Genomic DNA, 22,484 nt, shown 5'->3' with positions numbered 1-22,484 from the left:
TGGCTGTCCCCCCGCCCCGTTTCCTTGTCTGCTTCTCCTGGCTGGGTCTCCGTCTCCGTGCATTTGGGGAAGGGGGAGAGGGTGGAGGGGAAAGGGGCTTGCGTGTGTGTGTGTGTTGTGCTCCTGGCTCGGGTTGCTGCGGCCAGGAGGGAAAAGCCAGCCGGAGGAGCCGCCGCCGCCGCTGCTGCCGCGATTGCCTGGTTTGTTATTTTTTTTTCCCGGGGCAGCCGCGGCAGCAACATTCCGCAGGAACCGCTTCTGCAGAAACATCCCCCAGCAGAGAACAGGGACGAGGAGGGCAGCTTGCAAGCCCCCGCGGGGGGGACAGCCCCGCTGCAAAGAGGTCAGAGTTGCAGGAGTTTTGGGGGGTCGGGGGGAGCGCCCAGGCGAGCGCAGGGGGGCGCCGGGGGGCGAGGCGGCGCTGCCCTGCGCCCGAGAGCCCCCCGCCCGCCCCGTCCCTCGCGCTGGGCCAGGGGCTGCTGGAGACCCGCCGCGGGGTGGGGGGCGCTGCCCCCCTGTCTTTGCCGCTGGAAGGCCAGCGCACGTGTTTGCAGACCCTTCTGCCGGCTCCTTGCCTCGCATGACATGGCAGGGGTCCCAGGGATGTGGGGGGCTGAGGCGGGCGTGCGGAGCAGCAGCAGCAGGCTCGGCGGAGAGGGCGCCGGGGGTGGCTGCCGGTCTCCTCTGGGGTGTGTAACGCACACTCCCACCCTGTGTCTTGAGGTTGTAATTGTTTCTGCAGAAAAGGGGCGGGTTAAGCGAGCTTTGCCTGCAGCTTGGGCAGCCGTGTGTGGTTGAGATATATGCTTGTTTGTTTGTTTATAGATATATGTATATACTGGCGCTGTATAGGGTCGTGCAGCTGGGAAGCCTTGTGCCCCTATTGTCCTCCCCACTTTGGGGAGGAGGGTTTATGAATCGCGCTGAGGACGTGTTTGTTTCAAATCTCGCCCGACCGGACGGGTGGCAAAAGGCTCCATGACACGTGGCGTGAAACTCAAATACGTAAAGTGCCGCCTATTATTAGTGTGTGCCGCGCGCCCCTCCGCTCTAAACGTATTAAAGTGATCCCCCACCCCTTTCTCCCGCTGTGATTAGCCAACCGCCGCTGTTTTGCCAGCGAACAAACTTCGGCGCCGACAGGAGGTTAAAAGAGACGGAGCTAAGTATGTGATTGATGGCACGGGCAGCCTATAAGCAGGCAGAGTGTGTAATATTTTCTTTCCACTTGTAATCGGTAGCCAATGAGAATAGGCAAAGAGTCATCCTCCTGTCTGGGGCGGGATTTTTTTTCCTTTATAGCGGTTTTTTTTTTTAATCCCTGAGGAGGGGTGGCAGAGAAGCGTGATTGACGCGGAGCGCCTTCCAATGGTTATGCCCCTCTGGGCGTGTCGTGAGAAGCGGTGGGCGGGGGTGAGGATGATTGACGGGTAGTTCGTTCCAATGAGCGTCGCAGCGCAACTGGTAAACCGGTAGGCGGGACTTCGCGGAGCGGGGGTGGGGGGTTGTCTGAGGCGTTAATGAGCCTCGGTTGGGCCGTCATTAAGTGTCATGTCGGATGCATGGCGGCGAAACAAAATGGCGGCCGCTTAAAAAGGCGAAAGGGGGCTCTTTCCGAGTGGGTGGGGGCCCCGGCGGGCTGAGGAGGAGTTGCCAGCAGGGGGAGCGAGCCCTTCCTCGCTTTCCTACTCTTCCTCCCTCCAGCAGCGAGGCGGGTGGCGACTGTTGCCCGCTGCTGAGGTGAGCGAAGCCCGTCTGTGGTACCCGGCGGGAGCATCTTCCTCCTCCTCTGCAGCCCTGCCGGCCTCCAACACAGAACATGCCTCCAGTGGTCGCTGAATCCAGCCTTAATAAAAGCACCTATTTTAATTTTGTGACACTCCAAAATAATGGCGCCTGCTTGCTTGCCAGTGCATTTCATTACTGGGGTGGGGTGGGGATATGGTTGGTGTGTGGCTGTTGTTTTCAGTCTACTACAGTGCCTTTGGGTGTGTACTCAGAATTTCACAGATTGGATGGGTCTCTATCTCCAAGAAGCTTACATGCTGAAATAGGTGAAAGAGGGATGAAGAAAGAAATATACAAGGGATGGATGTGTGAGGGTGAGGTTCTGTATTGTTTATCTACTGAAAGCTGTATAACCTTTTGCAAAGTAGCACAAACAAGAAAAGCCTTGTCTAGGGTTGCCAGTCTCCTGGCAGGGCTTGGAGTTCTCCTGAAATTAGAGATCAGTTCCACTGGAGGAAATGGTAGCTTTGGAGGGTGGACTTTGCATCTATTCATTCAACACAGGTGAAGTAAAGAAGATGGGGGTTAATAGTGTAGGAGTACACTAGGGAGTCAGTTTGGTGTAGTGGTTAAGAGCAGGGGACTCTAATCTGGAGAACTGGGTTTGATTCCCCATTCCTCCACTTGAAGACAGCTGGGTGACCTTGGGCTACTGAGGGCTCTCTCAAGCTCACTCAGCCCCACCTACCTCACAGGGTGATTGTTGTGGGGATAATAGTAACATACTTTGTAAACTGCTTTGAGTGGGCATTAAGTTGTCCTAAAGGGCAGTATATAAATCGAATGTTATTACATTATTTTAGAGAAAGGTACCTAGTTTTGGTAAGGGATGAAGAGTATTTGTGGAAATATTTATTGTATACCCTGAGCTTAGTATCTGCAAAAGGTTGATTTGAGGGTAAAAAGTGAGGTAGCATCATATTCTGGCATATTTTCGGTCCCAAACAATAGCTTATGATTCACCCCTACCCTAGACTGTCTCTTAAGCTGCAGGTGGGTTGGTGTTGGGTGGCACATTTTTATCCTGATTTTCCTGATTTTCCTGCAAGGAATAGAATTGTTTTCTTTCCTCCTTTCCCCACCTTTGCACAGTTGTTGTGAGGTAATGTTAGGCAAAGAAAGTGTAACTTTGGTGTGCTCAATACATCCTCTGTTATTCACCTCTGTGTAAATACCACTTGATTGTTTATATGTTCAGGGGATGATTCACAAACCTGAACAGTCCTTGACTTCCCTGCCTTTGATATATGTTGGCCTTGGCAAACGGATGTGTGAATAGACTGCATATACTGTGGAACATTGTGTGTGAGGAAAGTTCTGTCTGTAATTTTCTTTTACTCATTCATTGAGGTTTTTAGCATCCTTTTCTCGCAGTTGAGTTCTCAGCAGTTTGCATTTAAAATTGATAACAATGTACAAATAAAATAATAGCAACCAATGTGTTGGTTTTAGAGGGAACAGAGACTTTTCCTGTGCTGGAGAGGTGACTTTGGATAATGTTTGAGCTATGACATGTGTTGTGTTTTGTCGATGCCATGCATGTGATGAGCGTGCTTGTGTGGATCAGCCCTTTTCCTCCAGTGGAATTGATCTCTAGTCTGGCAATCAGTTGTAATTCTGGGAGAACTTCAGGCCCTAGCAATGTATTTGGATATAGAGTTACACTTTTTAAAAATAAGAATATTGAACTCTTTGATAGCGTAGCATCATCATGCACATTGTAACATATTGTGAACAAAATTAGTCACATTTGGCAATAACAATATCTTTGAAAATATATGTCTACAGTGTAGTGATGTAGATTGTGTTACATGAAAATCTTCATGGTACACATGACTGAGTTCCTTATTGTAAAAAGGATTTCACTCATTCCACGAGAGAGTATGTTAGAGTTTCCTCCCCAGTACTTTTCCAAATTTCCAGTTTTTCCAGCAACATTTTTAAAAGGGTCTTGAGGGGAGGGAAATAAATGTCTTCCCCCTGTTTTTTAGGACACTTATCAGAATACTCTGTGATGTGCGTGGGTGTTCAGGGGCTCTTTGCTGACAAGGAGATGTGGAAAGGCATATTTCTGCAATGAATGGGGCTAGAGACTTTTTAAAATGAAATCTGGGAATTCAGAAGAGATAATCAATTGTACTGTATATCAATTGCAAATTTAAAAAAACTTTTAAAAACCCTCTGATGGCACAAGGGAATGAGGAACACATGGTGCTGAGGCAAGGAATCTGTGAGGAGATCTTGTGTGGATGCTCTATTGCTACTGCAAATGCTTCTACATTTGCATTGGGTAGGAAAGCTACTTGGAGAATTATTACCATGTAGAAGCATCCCTGGTAGTGTAAACAAGCTTAGAATTGTAGCCTAGGTCCACATATTGCATGAAGGCTGCAACTACTTGACAAAATGTACATCTGCTTGACAAATTAAATCCCACTGAACAGAATAGAATTTACGTGTAGGAAAACCTGATTAGAATTGAACGATTAGAAAGTAGACATTCTATACATGGTATAATCAGAGCATACTTCAGGGCTGAAAGTCTGAAGAACAGATACGCAAGTCAATTGTATCGAATGGATTTCGAGCTGTTACTTGAGATCAAGTCTGTAGTCTACATCTAAAGAATGTAAACCTTTCTATTTCCCCTCCCTTGTGCATGCTCATGCTAAGTTTAGTGTCTCTTACATAGTGGCTAGGCATGATTTATAGTCATTACTTGAATAAAACGCTGTGTTTGTTAAGACATTAGCAGACTTCGGTTACATAATGAAATGTGATTTCCTAACTATATGGCTTTCTCCCCTTAATTTTTAGATCCGTGTGAAGATCAGGATACTTGAATTACCCAGAAAGGCAAAATTGAATCGTAGAGATTTCTTCCAGTTGGTACAATGAAGTTATTCCAACTCTCCATGTTGGTTAAATAAGGAATTATTTTAAACTTTGTAATCATTCCTGGTTTCTCAAGGATGGATATTTGATTTCTTGTGCAGAGAACGAAAAGCAGTTATTCATTCTTTTGGTGTGTAGTTCTTGGAAGGCTTCAAAAAAACACAATTAGGGAAGAACTCTATGGGTAACCCTTGGCCACAAGAAATTATTGGTCAACCATGGTAAAACTTGCCAACCCACTTTATACAGAGTGGATTCTTGAAGCTATACAGAAAGTTAAAAGGCAAAAGCAGAGGCCGTCTGAAGAGAGAATTTGTCATGCTGTGTGCGCATCCCATGGTTTAGATAAAAAGACAGTTTCAGAACAGCTGGAATTAAGCGTCCAAGATGGTTCTATTCTCAAAGTTACCAACAAAGGCCTCGCTTCCTACAAAGATCCAGATAATCCTGGACGTTTTTCTTCTGTTAAACTTGGTGAGCTACCTAAACCAACAAAAGGTTCTAGAGGAGTCTGTAACGAACTTCGTAATGTGGACTGGAATAAGCTTCTGCGGAGAGGAATTGAAGGGCTTCAGGAGCCAAATGGCTCATCTCTCAGAAACATTGAAAAATATCTGAGAAGTCAACATGACCTTGCAAGTATTTTCAATAACCCTGTGTTTCAACGGAGATTACGACTGGGGGCCAAACGTGCTGTAAATAATGGGAGATTATTGAAAGATGGCCCTCAGTATAGGGTGAACTATGGCAGTCTGGAAGGTAAAGGAGCATCTAAATACAGTTCTTTTCCAGTGTCTCTCCCACCTGTCAGTCTTTTGCCTCATGAAAAAGATCAGGTAAGTGTGAAATGTTGTATCAGTGTAAAGTTATTAAAATTTTGCTTTGCAGAAGTTGCTTTATCTGGTTGAATTGCATTTGAGTTTTACTTTATACAAATGGTACTGCAGCTCATAGAGAACCTCGTTTGTGATTACCAAAAGAGTCACATTTACTTTCTGACTTTGGCAATGAGGTCTGCACCTTAGGGAGGCTAGCAGCTTATTTGTTCCGTTGATGGTGGCTGTTTCAAGGTAGGAATCACGTGCCAACCTCAAGCCCCACTGGGCTTTGGGCCTGGCCCACTTTCCTGAAGCATGGGGCAGATTCCACATAGAGGAATGGTGCTGATAAGAGGTGGCATGTCAAAAAACCACAGCTGGCTCCTGACTCCCGAGGCACTGAGTATCATTGCTTTATACTCATGAGCTTGCTTGCCTTATTCAGAGAAAAGTTGTTTCTAATGTTTGGGATTTTAAGGGAGTAGAGCCTCTAATTTTGTTTGTGTGTGTATGTGGAGGGGGTTATTTTGAATATGTGTACTAAGTGGTATGTAATTTTTTCATTGTCATTGAATCTGTGTGTGAAGTGCTGTCAAGTTGCAGCTGGCTTATGATGACCCCATAGGGTTTTCAGGACGAGATAAACATAGGTGGTTTGCAATTGCCTACCTCTGTGTAGCAACCCTGGACTTCCTTAGTGGTGTCCCATCCAAGTACTAACCAGGGTGGATCCTGGTAAGATCAGTCTAGCCTCGGCCATTCAAGTCAGATCATTGAAACTAATGTTTAGCAGTCCCTTCCCTAGATTTTTTTTTTAAAAAAATTGGTTTATAGACTATACATGTCAAAGCTTGTGTGGAACGTAGTTGGAAGTTAATATAGTCGTGTATAGCTGCTTCATAGAGTGTTACTTTGTTCACACTGCAGGATGTAGTATGAAAAGTTAGTCTCTGGTTGGGAAGCTCTTTAAAGACGGAGAAGCATCATTTTAGTTTGAGTTTGTCTTAAACGGATTACCTTTTTTTTCTTCTGGAAAAAGTACCAGCCATTTGCTAGATGAATCTGTTCAGAAATGATTCTCAGATTTTCAGAACTCTGCAATGTATGTAGCCAATTAAGTTTCCAGTGAGTGTTGTATTAGAATAAAATTCAAAAGGATTTGAGAGAATGTTTTACAATATTAAAAACACTTTTTACCAGTATATTAAGATGTCAGTGATTTGTTAACATATGTTGGAATATTCTGATTATTATGAAACTTTGGAAGTCTCCTCACATCATTTTATTGCTTGGTTTATGATTCTGCCAGTTTTTCCATTTGATAATTCTGAACCCTTCTATGCTTCTGATAGTCCAAGGTGGTTCTTCTGCTGGAGGAAAACTTCAAACTTTGCTGAGAAGAGTACACAGTTCCTTTAACTTGTAGTTCCATATGCATTTAGTGCAGGGGTCCCCAACATCATGCCTGTGGGTGCCATGGAGCCTGCCAGTACCTTTTCTGGTGCCCACCAAGTGTTTTTAGAAAGTGGGAAGAGCCAGGGGGCTTTTGCTTAGAAGGGTTTCTGACTGGTCATTGGAAATCTGATTGGCTGTGCAGATTTTTAAAAAGTCACTTTAGCAACAGTTGCTGTCCAAGTCTCTTCACTGTGGTACTATGTGTGTTCATTTTAAAAGGCATCCTGTTAAACAGCTTCAGCATGAAGTGTTGAAAAGTTACTATTAGAGTTACGCATAACCTCACTCCCTGACATTTGGTGGTTGGCTCAGCTTCCCGTGATAGCTGTTTTGTGGTTGCGCCTACCACACTGTCAGAATTCCAAAGGTGCCCGCAGGCGTGCCTCCTGTTTTAGTAGAAAGTAGTAATGCCCATGTAGAAATACTTAAGGCAAGTCCATTATTGCCTATAATTCATCATGATTGTCTATTAACCCTCCAAGCATTAATGACTTGCAAAGTGTTGCCATCTATTACATGATGGAACTCCCATTTTTTGGCAAAGCAAACTTTCTTATACTTCAAATTAACTTTGCAGACTAGCAAGTCCAGGAGGCTTTTTAAATCCAGCATCTGCTGCCACTGAATGTGCAGTACAGGGAGGTGTTTAGGATACTGCTTGTTCTAAAAGTGTGGTGTGTCTTTCTGAGCTTGCTCAGCTTCTCCCCCAAACAAATCTTTGGATAAAATCTTCTAGGTTTACAATATTATTCCTGGCATATTGTCCACTTGAATAATTGTGTCTTAGTAGAAAAAAACATGCATATAGACTCTTGCCTTGCGTTACTACAAGATGACACGCATCCACTGCAGTAGGATGATGGTGTGCGTGTATGTGTGTGTGTGTGTGTATAAAATATCTAGAGCAAAGGGAGTGGAGAAGTGATTTATAATGTTGACCTTCTATGTTTTCAGAAGATCCTTATAAAATCAGGTTTAAGGGAAATGTATATAATCTGGATAGTGCTATTTCAGTAATGTGATGGAACAAGGACTTTGTGTATGTTAAAGCGTTTATAATTCTGTTTGTGTTTAACACTTCTGAGAGTTGGTATAAATTGGCCACGGTTTCTTGGCTTAAAAGCTCATTGTAAAAGGAGAAATGTGTGGCCATAGGCAAAATTGTGTAGTCTGTGTCTTGGAACCTCTGATAATGATGTGATTTTTAGAGTCTTTCTACACGAGGCATTTTACTCGGGGATGCTCATAGGGAGGGATACACAATGTTATCTGGGAAGTGTAGTTCAATTTCACCTCTCTACACAAGAGTAGTTTTAAAAGACAGAGCCAGCAGAGCTTGCTCCTCAGAGGGTTTGTTAATTTCTTCTTCGCCTCCCCAAAGGCTGTCAATTTCCCTTCCAGAACCAAGATGAAATTAACAAACCCTCTGAGGAGCAATTTCCACTGGCTCTGTCTGTCTTTTTAAACTACGCTTGTGTAGAGACATGAAAGTACACTTCCTGGCTAACATTGCATCTCCCTACACTTCAGTTTCCTGTATAAGGTGTCTCATGTAGAGAGAGAGGTGGCATTGGTGCTGAGCATTTGGAAAAAATACTCCTGCCAGCTGCATTGGTGTGATATATATTGGGCAGTTTAGCACAGGTAGAATATTAATGCTTGACCTTTGCTTTGTTCTGGCTTCATAAAAACTTAAGCAAGAAAGCACAGAATATACTGTCAGCATCATTGTTTCCAACATTGGTCTTATTAGTAAGACTTCATAACTGTTGTTTTTGATCATGGTTTATATAGCTTTCTGTGCTTGTTTTTTCACATGAAAATCTGTCACTGTCATTTTTTACCTTCTTTCCCCCCAATAGATCAGTCTTGTAAAGAAAAGTTCAGGTACGTTAGCTCTGCTCCTCCCTTCTTTTCTGATCTCTCACTGCTGTCTGTTTTTTGTTGATACAGTACTGTGAGGAAGGTGGGCCCCTGTGGAACCTGCCTGAGGCCACCTCGTTTAATACAGGTCTGTGCTCTGTGCTTGGAGTTAATCTTCAGTTGCTCTTTGGAAGCTCCCATTCTCCTTTCAGCCCCCCAAAAGGCAGTATGAGTTTACATAATTCATGTAGTTAACCTGTGGCAAGTATTGCAAGTTTGTTGTAGATGTTCCTTGGCAAAAACAGAATGTGATTTATGATAGGGTGGTCAGGGAGGGAAGGGTTGGGTTTTCCTATCCGAAGAAGAAAAATTCCACTGAGCAAACTTAAAAGTAGTTCTTTGGATCCCAGCCAATGTCTGACAAGGCAAGTTGGACAATTTATTCTAAAACACACATTTAACTGTTTAATCTTTGAGTACAAGATTGTGAAATGAATGTCTTCACAAACTCATTAGTTACTGATATCTGGACAAGAAAAAACATTTACTTAAAACCATTTAGTGCTTCTCCTTCTTACATGAATGAATTGCCGTCCTTTTGAATACAGTGTTGGCCAGAAGGTATGCTGCAGACTGCTAGTGGGCCATTGGCTAGTTTCTGGTGGACCACTTGCACTCTTGTTGGTTACTGGGCGTCTTGCAAAAATACTGGACGTCTTCAGTTGGACCAATAATGTAAAATTATGTTTTAAAAATCAAACTGTTTGTTGCATTGCTTTTCTCTCTAATCCTTTGCTTTCCCATTTGTAGATTATTTATTTTTTATCTGTGTTGTTTGTAGTCCTTCTTTTTCATTGAGACCCAAGACAGATTACACAGTATAGTATGGACAAACATTTAACAGTTTGTTAAAACATTCAAAAACAATGCAATTAGGGATGCCAGCCTGGCTTGTGGGTTTGGGGAATTCCCTTTCCCCACTCACCTGGCCAGTGGGGCTGGGGAGGAATGAGAGAAAAGGTAGGACAGGGGCCCTGGAGCACGCAGCAAAATGGGGCACGCATGCACTCCAGAGAGACTTCACTTCCAGTGTAAAGCCAGAAGCTTTGGGGTCTCAGCAGGGCCAAATCAGCCCCAAATGCTGCAAAAACACTGTTTCAGGCCAATTTGGCTTTAAAGAGATGCCGTTGCATCTCGTTTTACACCAGAAGTGATGTCACTGGAGGGCAACCTAGGATGTGGAGGTGTCTGGGTACATGGACTCCATTCTCAGACCCTATGCCATCAATGCCCCATAGTTATGTGTGAGACACTACAGACTTCCTGAAAAAATACAATCTGTGGTCAGTCTTCCAGGAAACACTATTTTTGCCACCAGGGATGTTAAGTCTCTGTAAACCAACATTCCCCCAAAAGATGAACTTCAAACCATTAGGAGCATCATGTCTGACAGCACCACCACTATCTTCACTACCAAGCTCAGCTGGTTTGTCCTCACCTGCAACTACTTCAGATTTGGTAAAGATTTATTCCTTCAATGGCCCAGCCATGGGTACTTGCATTGCACCGCAATATGCTAACATTTTCATGGCTCTCTTGGAAAATGCTTTCTCAGCTCCAACCCACTAACACCCTTCTGTACCTGAGATTTATTGTTGCTGCAAGATCAACAACAGACATTTTTGGAATTGTAATACCCACCTGATGTACTAAGGAAATAGCTTGACAAAGCAAGAAGGATACCAAGGGATAACCTGGTACAAGATAGGCCCAAACAAAACAACAGGTGGACACCATTAGTGGTCACATACAGCTCTCAGCTCGAACCAGTTCGCACCATTAATGACTTGCAACCTATGCTGGACAATGATACCCTTCTCTCAGAAGTATTGGGAGGTAAACCTTTTTTTGCCCACATACCGCACCCTAATCTTAAACAACTTCTCGTCCACAATAATATATTTTCTAACATGGACATGGATTCTGGGACCAGGGCCTGCAGTAAAGATGCCAACTCTTTCCCCATATTCACTCCTGACAGCACCTTCACTGGACCTAAAAAAACAAGTTATACCATCTCAGGTTAATTCGCTTGTTCATCTTCCAGTATTCTCTGTCTGTGTCTGTGTCTGTCTGTCTGTCTGTCTGTCTGTCTCTCCAGCGTTTGTAGAAAGCCAGGAGGGTGGGAGCCAGTTTGGTGTAGTGGTTAAAGAGTGTGGGACTCTAATCTGGAGAACTGGGTTTGATTCCTCACTCCTCCACTTGAAGCCAGCTGGGTAACCTTGGGTCAGTCACAGCTTCTAGGAGCTGCCTCAGCCCCACCCATCTCATAGAGTGTTTTGTTGTGGGGATAATAATAACATACTTTGTAAACCGCTTGGAGTGGGTGTTAAGTTGTCTTGAAGGGCAGTATATAAATCGATTGTTGTTGTTATTACCATCAGGTGTCAGCAGTGCCCTTCCACACACTATATTGGACAAACAGGTCAATACCTACACAAAAAAATAATTCTGACGTTAAAAATCACAGCACTCAAAAACCAGTGAGAGAACATTTTAATCTTAAGAGGACATTCCATAGCTGACTGCAGGTCTCAAACAAAGAAGCTTCAAGGACAGATTATAATGGATTGCTGAACTTGAGTTTATTTAAAAAATTAGAACAATGGAAGACAGAGGATTCATATTTTACTCCAAATGCTAATTTCTGCTCTAATCAAGCTTCATTACACCTTTACATTGTGACTCCTTTTTTTTTTTGCTTCTACCTACCTCCTGACTGGATATAAAGGCTCAGAGATCTCCACTCCTCCCTGTATCTGAAGAAGGGAGCTTTGACGCTTGAAAGGTTATACACTAAAAATCTTGTTGATCTCTAAGGTGCCACTGGGTTTTAGAGCCAAAACACACGTTAAGAAATACCTAGGTTCAGCACGTGTTCTCTTACCTCAAGGTTTGCCGGGATCTGTAGGTGTCCTGGAAGCTTAAAGTAGGCGTCCTGGAAGCTTAAAGTCCTGGAAGCTTAAAGGATCTGTAAGCATCCTGGAAGCTTAAAGGCGTCCTGGAAGCTTAAAGCTTAAAATACAGGCGCCTGTATTTCCCTTCCCCTTTTTGCTGCTCTGTAAATGCTAAACTTTAAGCTTCCAGGACGCCTACAGATCCCGGCAAACCTTGAGGTAAGAGAACACGTGCTGAACCTAGGTATTTCTTAACGTGTGTTTTGGCCCTCCCATACTCTGAAGGCGGGCTAATTCGGGCCACATTCGGCTGGAATTGGGTCGCTGCAGAGTGCGGAGCGCTGCTGCAAATCTGGCCCAAATTGAGCTGCTGAGGAGCGCAGGAGTGCTCCTGTGCTCTGCAGCGGTCCACAGGAGCGTGCTGTGCCACTCAGGAGTGCACCCCAGGAGGTGCATCCCCCCCTCGCCAGCCAGGTAAGCAGGAACAGGCAGGGCCAGCGCGCCCATTGAGGCCAGGTAGGCGGTGGCCTCAGGCACGGTGTGCCGGAGGGAGCGCCGGAGGAGGTGCGGGGGGCAGGAGTGTGCACCACAAAGCAGCAGCCTCCTATCCCTCCCGCCCCGTGCTGCCACTGCCGCCAGCACAAGCCCCCGGTGGGGCGCAGCCGCCATGGGCAGGCATCTGTGGCGGCGCAGGCAACCGAGCGGGAGAGCTCGGAGGCCGCCCGCTGCAGCGATCAAGCTGGCGTTGTCGTGCGCGCTCCCGTGATGACATCACACAGGCCAGGGGTGCCCGGCCAGCTGGCCGCGAGTGCCACAAACCCTTGCGCCGCCCCTGGGAACGGGGTGGAGGGTGGGAACAGAGGATCCCCTGCCCCCAGTGGGGGACTGGCAGCCCTACTTCTAGGCTAGACTAAGTTGGTAGGAAGTGTTTTTGGCGACTGTATTTACTTACTTCTCCAGCAGCAATGCTGGATCTAGTATAACCCCAACATCCTTTACTTGAGTCAGCAAGATCAACTGCATCCCACTGAAGTGGGTGCAGTTGGGAAGTACTGTGTTCTTTAAATCCTTTGCCTCACCATAGCATGCTATGTATTATTGGATGGCATAGATTTCACATTCAGTATTGTAGTGCTTCTCACATTTCAATTTAAGATGTAATCTAGTTATTAATTTGTAACTAGTTGTATTAAGATGTAATCTAGTTATTAATTAATTAACTTCATGAGGCAAACTTAACATCTAGCAAAAACTTCATTCTTTCTGGATTTAAAATAACTGTGATCAAAATAATTGCCTCACGTAACTGATATATCTAATTCTCAGTGTGCGCTCCTGTGCTCTCCCCATGACCACCTCACCCCCCTGGTTTTGGCTCTGGGGGACCTGGCAGCCCTAGCCAGGAGGAGAAAAAAAGTAAAAGACATCCCGGTTTGGTGTAGTGGTTAAGAGCGATGGGAGAACCCGGTTTGATTCCCCACTCCTCCTCTTGAAGCCAGCTGGGTGACCGTGAGTCAGTCTCAGCTTCTAGGAGCTCTCTCAGCCCCACCCCCTGATTGTCTTGAGGATAACAATACGACACTTTGTATACTGCTTTGAGTGGGTGTTAAGTTGTCCTGAAGGGCGGTATATAAATCAAATGTTGTTGTTGTTATTATTATTGTTACATAGTGTGGGGAAGGGCTTCAGGGGAAAATGAGGTGTTCCCTGTAAGACTGTGTGGGTTTGGCAGCGTGCTATTGGGCTTGGCCTGGCAGCATGCTACTAGGTTATAGTTTTCCTAGGTAAAGGCTGCTTTACTGAAGACTGGGGGCAGATTAAGGTAGGTTGGCTGGTGAGTGGGAGAGAGAAGGAAGCAGGAAAAAGGGAGAGGTTATGGGTGCTTTCAGGGAAGGGAAAGAGGAAAAGGAGGAGGAAAGAAATGCCTTTCCACAAGCCCTTGCATGTCCTCCACTTGTAAAAACACAATTTTGACGGAAGAATGTGGGGCCTAACTTGTTAATGTAACTTTCCCACTTCTATACTTGGTGGTCATAATATGGCCTTATAGGCGACTATGTCAGTTTGCTAGAAAAACTGTATTTCTCTGTTTCCCTCACATTTTTATAAAAGGGAATAGCCCAACTGTCACATGTAGTGAGCATGCTTTTGAATTGCTTGTAACTCTTTAGTACAAATAAGGGAGGGGCTGTGAGAAGAAAAAGGTACTTTTCAGGACCACGGCGTGGTATATGCATTGTGAGATTAATTTTTAAAGAAACAATTTCGTTCTCCTCCCAGTTGTTCTGTCCTGATATAATCCATTTTATGATGCGAAGGCCATTGCATATCCAATTGAGGAAGATTACCCAACTCTAATGCCTCCATTGTCTTAAAGTGTAAACTTTTGCTCTGCTCTGAATGCAAGTTTTACCAGTGAGACTGGACATCTGTTTGGTGGACAAAAGCAATCAAAGCTGCTTACTAAGTCATCAGCTCATGATGCCTCTTGAAAATTTCTGTAAAGTTCAGCTTTTTAAAAAAGCTGTTGCTAAGCGATAAATGTTCACTGACATGAGGGCATGTCAGCATGCTTCCAATTGTTTTAGAGGCAGTTAGCCCTGTCGCTTTGCAGATGGTTAGAAAACTCCTCATGGTGGGTGGGTGGGTGCTGATTATCTCATTGAATTAAGGTAACCTTTTGTCATTCATTGAGTTCTTCAGATCAGTCACTGAACAGCTGCTGTTGGGTTCTCCCCCCCCCCATCCCATTTGCCGTATACAAAGATTATGCTAAATAGTGTCCTGGCTTGTGCCAGGTATTCAGCCTTGCACAAAATGAAGGAGTTGTTTAACACTCTGGTAAAAATGATTCAAGGATGCCAATATTTGGCTAAATATTAGCATGTAATGTTTCCTATTCAAGAGAATTTGCAAGCTATGTAAGTGAAATAATTTTTCCATCCAAGAAAAATGTATTGGAACAGATGGAAGGCTGAGCTTTCTTTTTCTTTTATTTGTGGTGCTTTGTGCTGCAGAGGTTTTCTGGTTTTGCCGTTTATTGGTTCCACCTGTGCTTGCTATATCCTTTACATTTTTGTGTGATTCATTTTATTAAATATATCAGTACTACTTTTAGAAGAGTGACAAATGTTTCCAGTAAATTTCTGATTGGAAACTGAAAGAAACGTCACTTAATACTATGTATTCATTATGTATGTTTGCTTAGTCAACAGTCTTTAGTTCATGTCTTTATCTGGGGAAAACCCACAAGATTTAAGTCTCATGTAAAGATTTGCATTGTATTGATGGAACAAGGTGACCTGTCAGGCAATGCCAGTTCTATTTTAGAGCCTAACAGTATTTCACAGATATGGAGCACGTGTGTGGGCTTGAGAGCTAACAAAGAAGTGTCCTTCCTGTAAGATCCCCACAAGTGGCAGATTGAAAATGAAACACAGCCTTATTACCACATTGCTTAAAAGCAGGGCTTTTTTTCAGCAGGAACACGGTGGAACGGAGTTCCGGAACCTCTTGAAAATGGTCACATGGCTGGTGGCCCCGCCCCCTGATCTCCAGACAGAGGGGAGTTTAGATTGCCCTCTGCACCGCTGGAGGGCAATCTAAACTCCCCTCTGTCTGGAGATCAGGGGGCGGGGCCACCAGCCATGTGATGATTTTCTCCGAGGGCAACCCACTGAGTTCCACCACCTCTTTTCCCAGAAAAAAAGCCCTGCTTAAAAGTAAATCTGTGAGCCTTTCCTTTAGTACATCTTGATTAAGAGTGGCTAGATAAATATGTCCCCTAATTGGCCATCCCTGCTCTAAAATAGAATCATAGAGTTGAAAGGGGTCTTACAGACCATCTAGTCCAACCCCGGGCCCAATGCAGGAACAGCCTAAAGTATCCCTAACAACTATTCGTCCAGCTACTCCTTGAAGACTGCCAATGAAGGGGAACCCACCACATCCCTAGGCAGCCAATTCCACTCTTTAATTACTCTTAACACGAAGAAGTTTTTCCTAATATCCAGTTGATCCCTCCTGTAGTTTAAATCCATTCTTGCAAGTCCTATCCTCTGTTGCCAATACAAACATCTCCCTCCCCTAAGTGACAGCCTTTTAAATACTTAATAAGAGCAATCATGTCTCCTCCTCATCCTCTTTTCTCTAAACTGAACATTCTCAGGTCCCTCAGTCTTTCCTCCTAGGGCTTGGTCTCCAGGCCCCTGATCAACCTAGTTGCTGTCCTCTGCACCTGTTCCAACTTGTGCACATCCTTTTTGAAATGAGGCCTCCAGAACTGTACACAATTCTCCAGGTGGGGCCTGACCAATACGGTATATAGTGGGACAATGACGTCCTGTGATTTTGATGTTATGCCTTTGTTGATACACCTCAAGATTGTGTTTGCCCTTTTTGCTGCTGCATCATACTGACTGCTCATATTTAACTTCCCATCCACCTGTACCCCAAGATCTTGTTCATGCACACTGCTACCTAGAAGCATCTCCCCATTCAGTATGCAGGCTTTGCATTTTTGTTACCCAAGTGGAGAACATGGCACTTTTCCATGTTAAATTGCATCTTATTCAAATCTGCCCACTTTTCCATTGTGTTCTGATCTCGTCGAATTCTATCTCTGTATTCAGAGGTGTTTGCTACTCCTCCCAGTTTGATGTTATCAGCAAATTTAATGAGTTGTCCAGTTATGCTTTTGTACTTAGAAGTATGTCTCCCACTTTGTCCAATAGGGCATGCTAGGAAGCATGTACATTTGATTGCAGTGTGAATATCCATGTGGCTTTTTGTAGGAACTCTTCTTAACATGAAGTTTATTCCAAAAGGGAGTAATTTTCCTAATGTTGTTGAGAAATATGATTTGTGTGAGATTGGAAACATGTCACAGTGATTTTTTTATGACAAGGTTGCTGTTTTCAGTATGAAAATGTGTTCAGAGCCTATAACTTGGAGGTAGTCCTCATGGATTACACATCCAGGGTTTGGATACGTGATATCCGTAGTGCAAAAGGGTGTGGATTGCAGGTCTGGAAAGATCTTTGCCTGCGACTCTGCAGAGATGCTTTCAGCCCCAGTAGACAGAACTAGCCTGAATGGCCCATAAGATTGCAGTTCCTTCATTGATTAATATGTTCTGTCAAATTGCTTATGTTTTGCTTCAGCATTGTCGTATCGGATTTTTGCTTGTTTTCAAATTTGTGCAACCCATCCCCTATTGTGTGGTTTACGGACTGTCCCATCCATTGATAGTATTGACTTACACTGTGTAATCCACCTTGAGTCTCAGTGAGAAAGGTGGACTATACATATAAATATGTGAGGCAATTTCCTGGTGACGTCCTGAGGTCCTGGTGACCAGGTGTGTACTGTGAGTTTCATGTTAGGAACCCCATTTCCAGATGCACAGGTTAATTTGGATTGGGGCAGTGGTCTGCCGGGAGGGGTGGGATAAGCCTTTCCCCTGTACTATTTTTCCTACTTGAGATAGCCCTAGAGGCTGCATTTTGCCCCCTTGGGGAATCTTATACGCAACCCATCAGGGACCATTTCAGGTTGGAAAATGGCTCTGGGAGGGGGTCAGAGAGGCTTAATCCCCTCTCTCCATGTACTGCAGTCCCAATTAGAATTGCCCCCTGCACACTTTAAGGGGATGTAGAGGAAGACGACATCTAAAGCTACAGGGGTGAGTCAGATAGCGATTTCTATGTATAATCTCTCCCATTCCTCCCAAGGCTCTAAGGATGAGCAGGAAATTCATGAAGATACCAGGCAGTGGCTCTAAAATAATGTAGATGGCCAAAAAGGCCCAAGATCCTAGGGGGAGTAAGCGTTTAAGGCTTTCATCCCTCCCCACTGATGCTCCTAGAAATGGGTCTTGGGCTTGGCTACTAAGGCAACTTATAAAGAATTTTAGGTCTCCTTCTCCTTCATGGTACCTTCATAGGACAGCCTGTAGTTTCCCAGGGGACCCTGGAGCATTAGAACAGGACTTTAAAAGCAAAGACCATGAATTGCCTGAAGAGGAAGCTACTGCAGAGGACAAGCAAAGCAACTATTTTTTCAATCAGGAGGATCTGCCCCTTCTTTTAATAAAAGGCACGAACTCCCTGAAACTTTATTCTCCAGAAGCAAATCCCCTCCAAGTCACTGGACACAGGGCACCTGGGGAGATTCCTAGTTCTTCCCTAGATTTAAAAGCATGGAAGATATGTTTGCATTTCCAGTTCTTATTTGAAGAGGAAATCGAAGAGGAGTAGGCCAACCCCATATCCCACCAGCTATACACTTGTCATGCTAGAAGGAAGGATCTTTTCCCAGGAAAGGCTAACGGCAGCTCTTATTTCAGAAGCAGCAGTAACCAAAGATGGGGAAGGTTCCCTGAAGGATTCTACAGACTGTAAGATGGAACTTCGGCTTGGGATGGCTAATGAGGCTGCCTTCGCCACCAAGGCTGCAACTTTGAATTCTCTCTCATTGCTAGATAGAGCCTTGCTGAGGTGGCTCTTGCTGAGGAAATCTTTTTTTGTGTGTGTGAGAATTTGAGCATTAGACAAATAGATTAAACAGGCTGGAACAGATGGCAACCTTCATGGCAGATTTGAGGCTAGATACCATGAACTTCTCCTGCAGAGCCATGGCATTGGCTCTGGCAGTCCATAGGCACCCTTGGCTTAGAACCTGGGAAGTGGAGGCTTCTTAGAACAACTCTAGCATCCTTTGTGTTCACAGGAGGTGAAATATTTGGGGATAACTTGGATGACATCCTGGTCCAAACCAAGGATAAGAAGGCTGAGTACCCCAAAAACTCTTGTTACCAGTCCTTTTGGATGCAGAGAGCCCTTCCCAGATTCAAAAGAAGTTTCAAATGTTCCCCCAGGTTTAGGGATAAGAGTTCCTTCAGAGCTAGACCTCAGTCTTCAGGCTCTGGTCTATTCTCCAATTCCAGCAAGGGAAACAAGTCCAATCAACATAGATCCTGATGTCAGAGTTATCCCAGTGCGCAGGGGTGGGTGGGTGCATTTGCAGTTTTTTTTTGTCAAGTCTGGGGTCAGTCTTCTCTTGATCATTGGGAGACACCACAAACACCTCCAGACATTCTTTGCTAAGCAGTTCCTCCACAGACCAGCTCTTTCATGCCTTCCTACAATTCATCACTTTCCTTCCTGAAATCTTCACATAGTCTTCCAGGCATTGACAGGACCTCCCTTTGGACCTCTGCATGAAACTCCTCTGAATACCTCACTCTCAAGGATTTGTATTAGGGGCCATCACCTCAGCAAGACGTGTTGGAAGTGGGAGTGTTCTAAAGATCTTCGATTCACAGGTCCCAGAAATTGATGTTAGCCTGTTTTTGTCCTAAACCACTGCCCCCAAGAGAGAGAGAGGCTGGCACTTTAGACTTACACAGGCATAAGTAGCCTTTCCCAGTAGATTGCTTACACTGCTGTGGAAGTCTCCAAACTGGAAGGAGTTGGCGAGTCCCTCCTGTGAGATTGTTCCTTGACAGTGCTGCTTCACCGACTGCTGTGTAAGGTGGCTCCTCATTCTTTCTCCTCCTCTCTCAGCCACTCTGAATCGGAGTCCCCAGCCTTTTTGCGCATGTGGGCACCTTTGGAATTCTGACGCAGGTTGGTGGGCACAACTATAAAATGGCTGCTGCAGGAGGTAGATCCAACCACATCATGTCAGAGAGGGAAGTCGTAGTAATTCTTCCAAATTTCTGTTTAACGGGATGCTTTTTAAAGTAGACATATTTGTAATGTTTTGCATGTAATGCATTTAATTCGGATTTTATTTCTGCTTGTTGATGTGGGCTTGTAAAAACTGTTACTGTGAGTTCAGTGCAGGCCTCTGAGAAAAGAAGGGGGGACTAGACAGGTGAATGGAGTGCCCTGTGATTGGACTGCAGCTGTACCCTAGAGGGTGGAGTAAACTGCAGGTTTTGTTCCGTGTGCTGAGAGAAAATGTTCATTCTGTCTAGGTCAGGCAAGCTGTGAGGAAAGGCCTGAGTGAATCTATGTCTGTGTGGCTTAGAAGAGAGTTTATTCTGCTAGAGAAGATCTGTGTGGAAAATTAGATTGTGTGACAGAGCCTGTGAATATACCTTTAAGAAGATATAATTATTTTTGAAAATACCAAGCTTAAGAACTATTCTGAAATCAATACGCTTATCAAAACCGCAGCCATCGTGCTTATAAATAAATTCTACTTTCGTTTAAGAAAAAAAGATCCCTTTTTTACCTCGCAGCCGCCCCCACATACTAATTGTTTTGTTACATTACCATCTCTGATAAGCCTTCCTATATTACCGGTTAAATTAAGGAGGTCTAAGGCAAAAGCCTTTGGTGGCAGAGAAAACCTTTTGAGGGAGTCAGGGAGGCAGCAATATATAGGTTATACAAAAAGGAAAGTGTTCTTGAGGTAAAAACGAATAAAGTAGAGAACATCTGAAGGTCTGTGTGAATAGAAATTAAGAGTGTTGGTTGTGACCAGAGCCCTCCTGAGGTATAAATTTTAGGTACAGTTGGAGGACCCTGACCTGGATAGCCCAGGCAAGTCCGCTCTTATCACATCTTGTAAGCTAAGCAGGGTTGGCTTTGGTTAGTATTTGGATGGGAGACCTCCAGTGAAGGCCAGGGTAGCAGACCAAGGGGGTGTCAAACCACCTCTGCTGGTCTGTTGCCATGAAAACCCCACCAGGGGTCGCCATAAGCCTGCTATGAGTTGATGGCACTCTCCATCACCAAAGTAAGAAGGAGCTGGACTAAAAGTCCAAAGTCAAAGGTTTAAAAAGGTTTAAGCAAAACATGTCAATATTGTTTAAAAATATTTTCATGGATAAAACTTCAGTAACTGAAGATTCTTGTGCTGTGGGGGCAGCGGCAACTTCAACAGCTTTAAGATTAGCAACTTAAAAAAAAATCTGCACAGGGGCAATCTTCTAAAGCCCTGCTGGGGATCCCTGTTATCTGCTTGTTGTTACTTTGCTCATCAGTCCCCACACGCAAGCAGCAGTGACAGCTTGGATCTCCTTCCAGCAGAAAAAGGTTTATTTATTTATGTTATTTATAGCCTGCCTTTCTCACTGAGACTCAAGACGGATTACGCAGTGTGAGATTAGTACAGTCAGTATCAGGAACATTTCCATAAACAATGCCATAGGGTAAATAGATACAAGTTCACAAAGACATAACATTAGTAGGAATCCAATACAACATCGTGATGAGGTCTCTGATTCCTAACTCATTAGCAGATCATCTAAGACCCTCTCCCTACAATATATCCCTCTTATCTGAGTAGAAAGCCTTTTTGAATAATTCGGTTTTGCATCATTTGTGGAAAGCCCGGAGAGCCCCTCCTCATGTAGGCCATTCCACAGAGTGGGGGCCACCACAGAGAGAGCCTGTGTATGGGCTGCTGTTAATTTCGCCCATGTCCAGAGTGGCACCTGCAGGAGACCCTGTTTGGAAGAGCGAAGCTGCTGTGGAGGAGCATAGGGAGGGAGGCGGTCCCATAAGTATGATGGACGAAGACCATGAAGAACTTTGTAAATGATAACCAATACCTTGGACTGTGCATGGTAACTAATAGGTTGCTAGTGGAGTGACTGCAAGATGGGAGTGATGTTCATGGTCCTGCTCGCTCCTGATAACAGTTGAGCTGCAGCGTTTTGCACCAAGTGGAGTCTCATATTTAGGAGACCTATGTATAGTGCATTACAATAATCCAGTCTTGATGTTACCATAGCATGGATCCAGGTGGCCATGTTGAGGTAAGAAGCCATTTTCCAGGCTAGGGAGAGATTGTAGAAAGTATTTTTTGTGGCTGCCTTAACTTATTTTTCTAGTAATAGTGCTGGATCCAGTATAACCCCTAGGCTCTTAACCGAATCTGCAAGGGTCAGATGAACTCCCATCGAAAGTGGGGAGTACAATGTCCTTCAGAATCTCTGCCTTCCCAACAAGCATCACTTCCATCTTGTCTGGGTTTAATTTCAATTTGTTCATTTTTCAGCCATTTCACCACAGCTGTCAGGCAGTGATCCAAGATTTCTACTGAATATTGTGGGGACCTGGATAGCGAGATATAAAGTTGGGTGTCATCTGCATATTGATGACATCCAACTCCATAGCTGCAAATGAGTTCTCCTAAAGGCTTTACATAGAGGATGAATAACATAGGAGATAAGATTGCGCCCTGTGGAACCCATTCTGGAGATAGCTGATCTCTGACAGCAACCCTTTGAGTCCGTTCCATGAGAAATGATTTAAACTAGTCCAAGGCACATTCTTTGATGCCCACTTCTGTCTCTAGATGCCACAACAGGATGGCATGATCTGCTGTGTCAAAGGCTGCAGATAGATCCAGGAGGAGCAGCAAGGAGGCATGGCCTTTGTCTTGTTTCGACAGAGATCATCTACTAACACCACTAGTGCCGTCTCTGTCCTGTGCCCTGGTCTAAATCCAGATTGGAAAGGGTCCAGAGTGCTAGCATTATCCAAGAAAGTCAGGAGTTGGTCAGCTACTGCTCTCTTAATCACTTTGCCCAGAAATGGCAAATTAGAGACTGGGCAATAATTGGCCATATCATTTTTATCTAGGGAAGGTTTTGAAATCAGTGGATGGATAACCGCCTGTTTGAGCGGTAAGGGGAAGGTGCCCTGAGTTCGTGATTGATTTACAATAGATCTCAGTGGTTCACTTATGT

The 22,484-nt window shown here is 44.5% G+C and overlaps 1 protein-coding gene across 2 annotated transcripts in view; it reads left to right on the top strand.

Moving 5' to 3' along the window:
- The first annotated feature begins 4,783 nt into the window (after positions 1 to 4,783).
- KAT6B (lysine acetyltransferase 6B) overlaps positions 4,784 to 22,484 on the top strand; it is a 151,600-nt gene continuing 133,899 nt past the window's right edge. For both annotated transcript variants that reach the window (XM_054983672.1, XM_054983671.1), the window contains exon 1: positions 4,784 to 5,519. In XM_054983672.1, the coding sequence (XP_054839647.1) occupies positions 4,902 to 5,519 (618 nt within the window). In that variant the 5' untranslated portion in view covers positions 4,784 to 4,901. The remainder of the gene's footprint in view (positions 5,520 to 22,484) is intronic.

This window comes from Eublepharis macularius, chromosome 6 (genome assembly GCF_028583425.1).
Source record: "Eublepharis macularius isolate TG4126 chromosome 6, MPM_Emac_v1.0, whole genome shotgun sequence".
In the NCBI taxonomy this organism is placed as follows: domain Eukaryota; kingdom Metazoa; phylum Chordata; class Lepidosauria; order Squamata; family Eublepharidae; genus Eublepharis; species Eublepharis macularius.
Note: the sequence above shows the minus strand (reverse complement) of the source record. Positions and strands in the feature narration are given on the sequence as shown.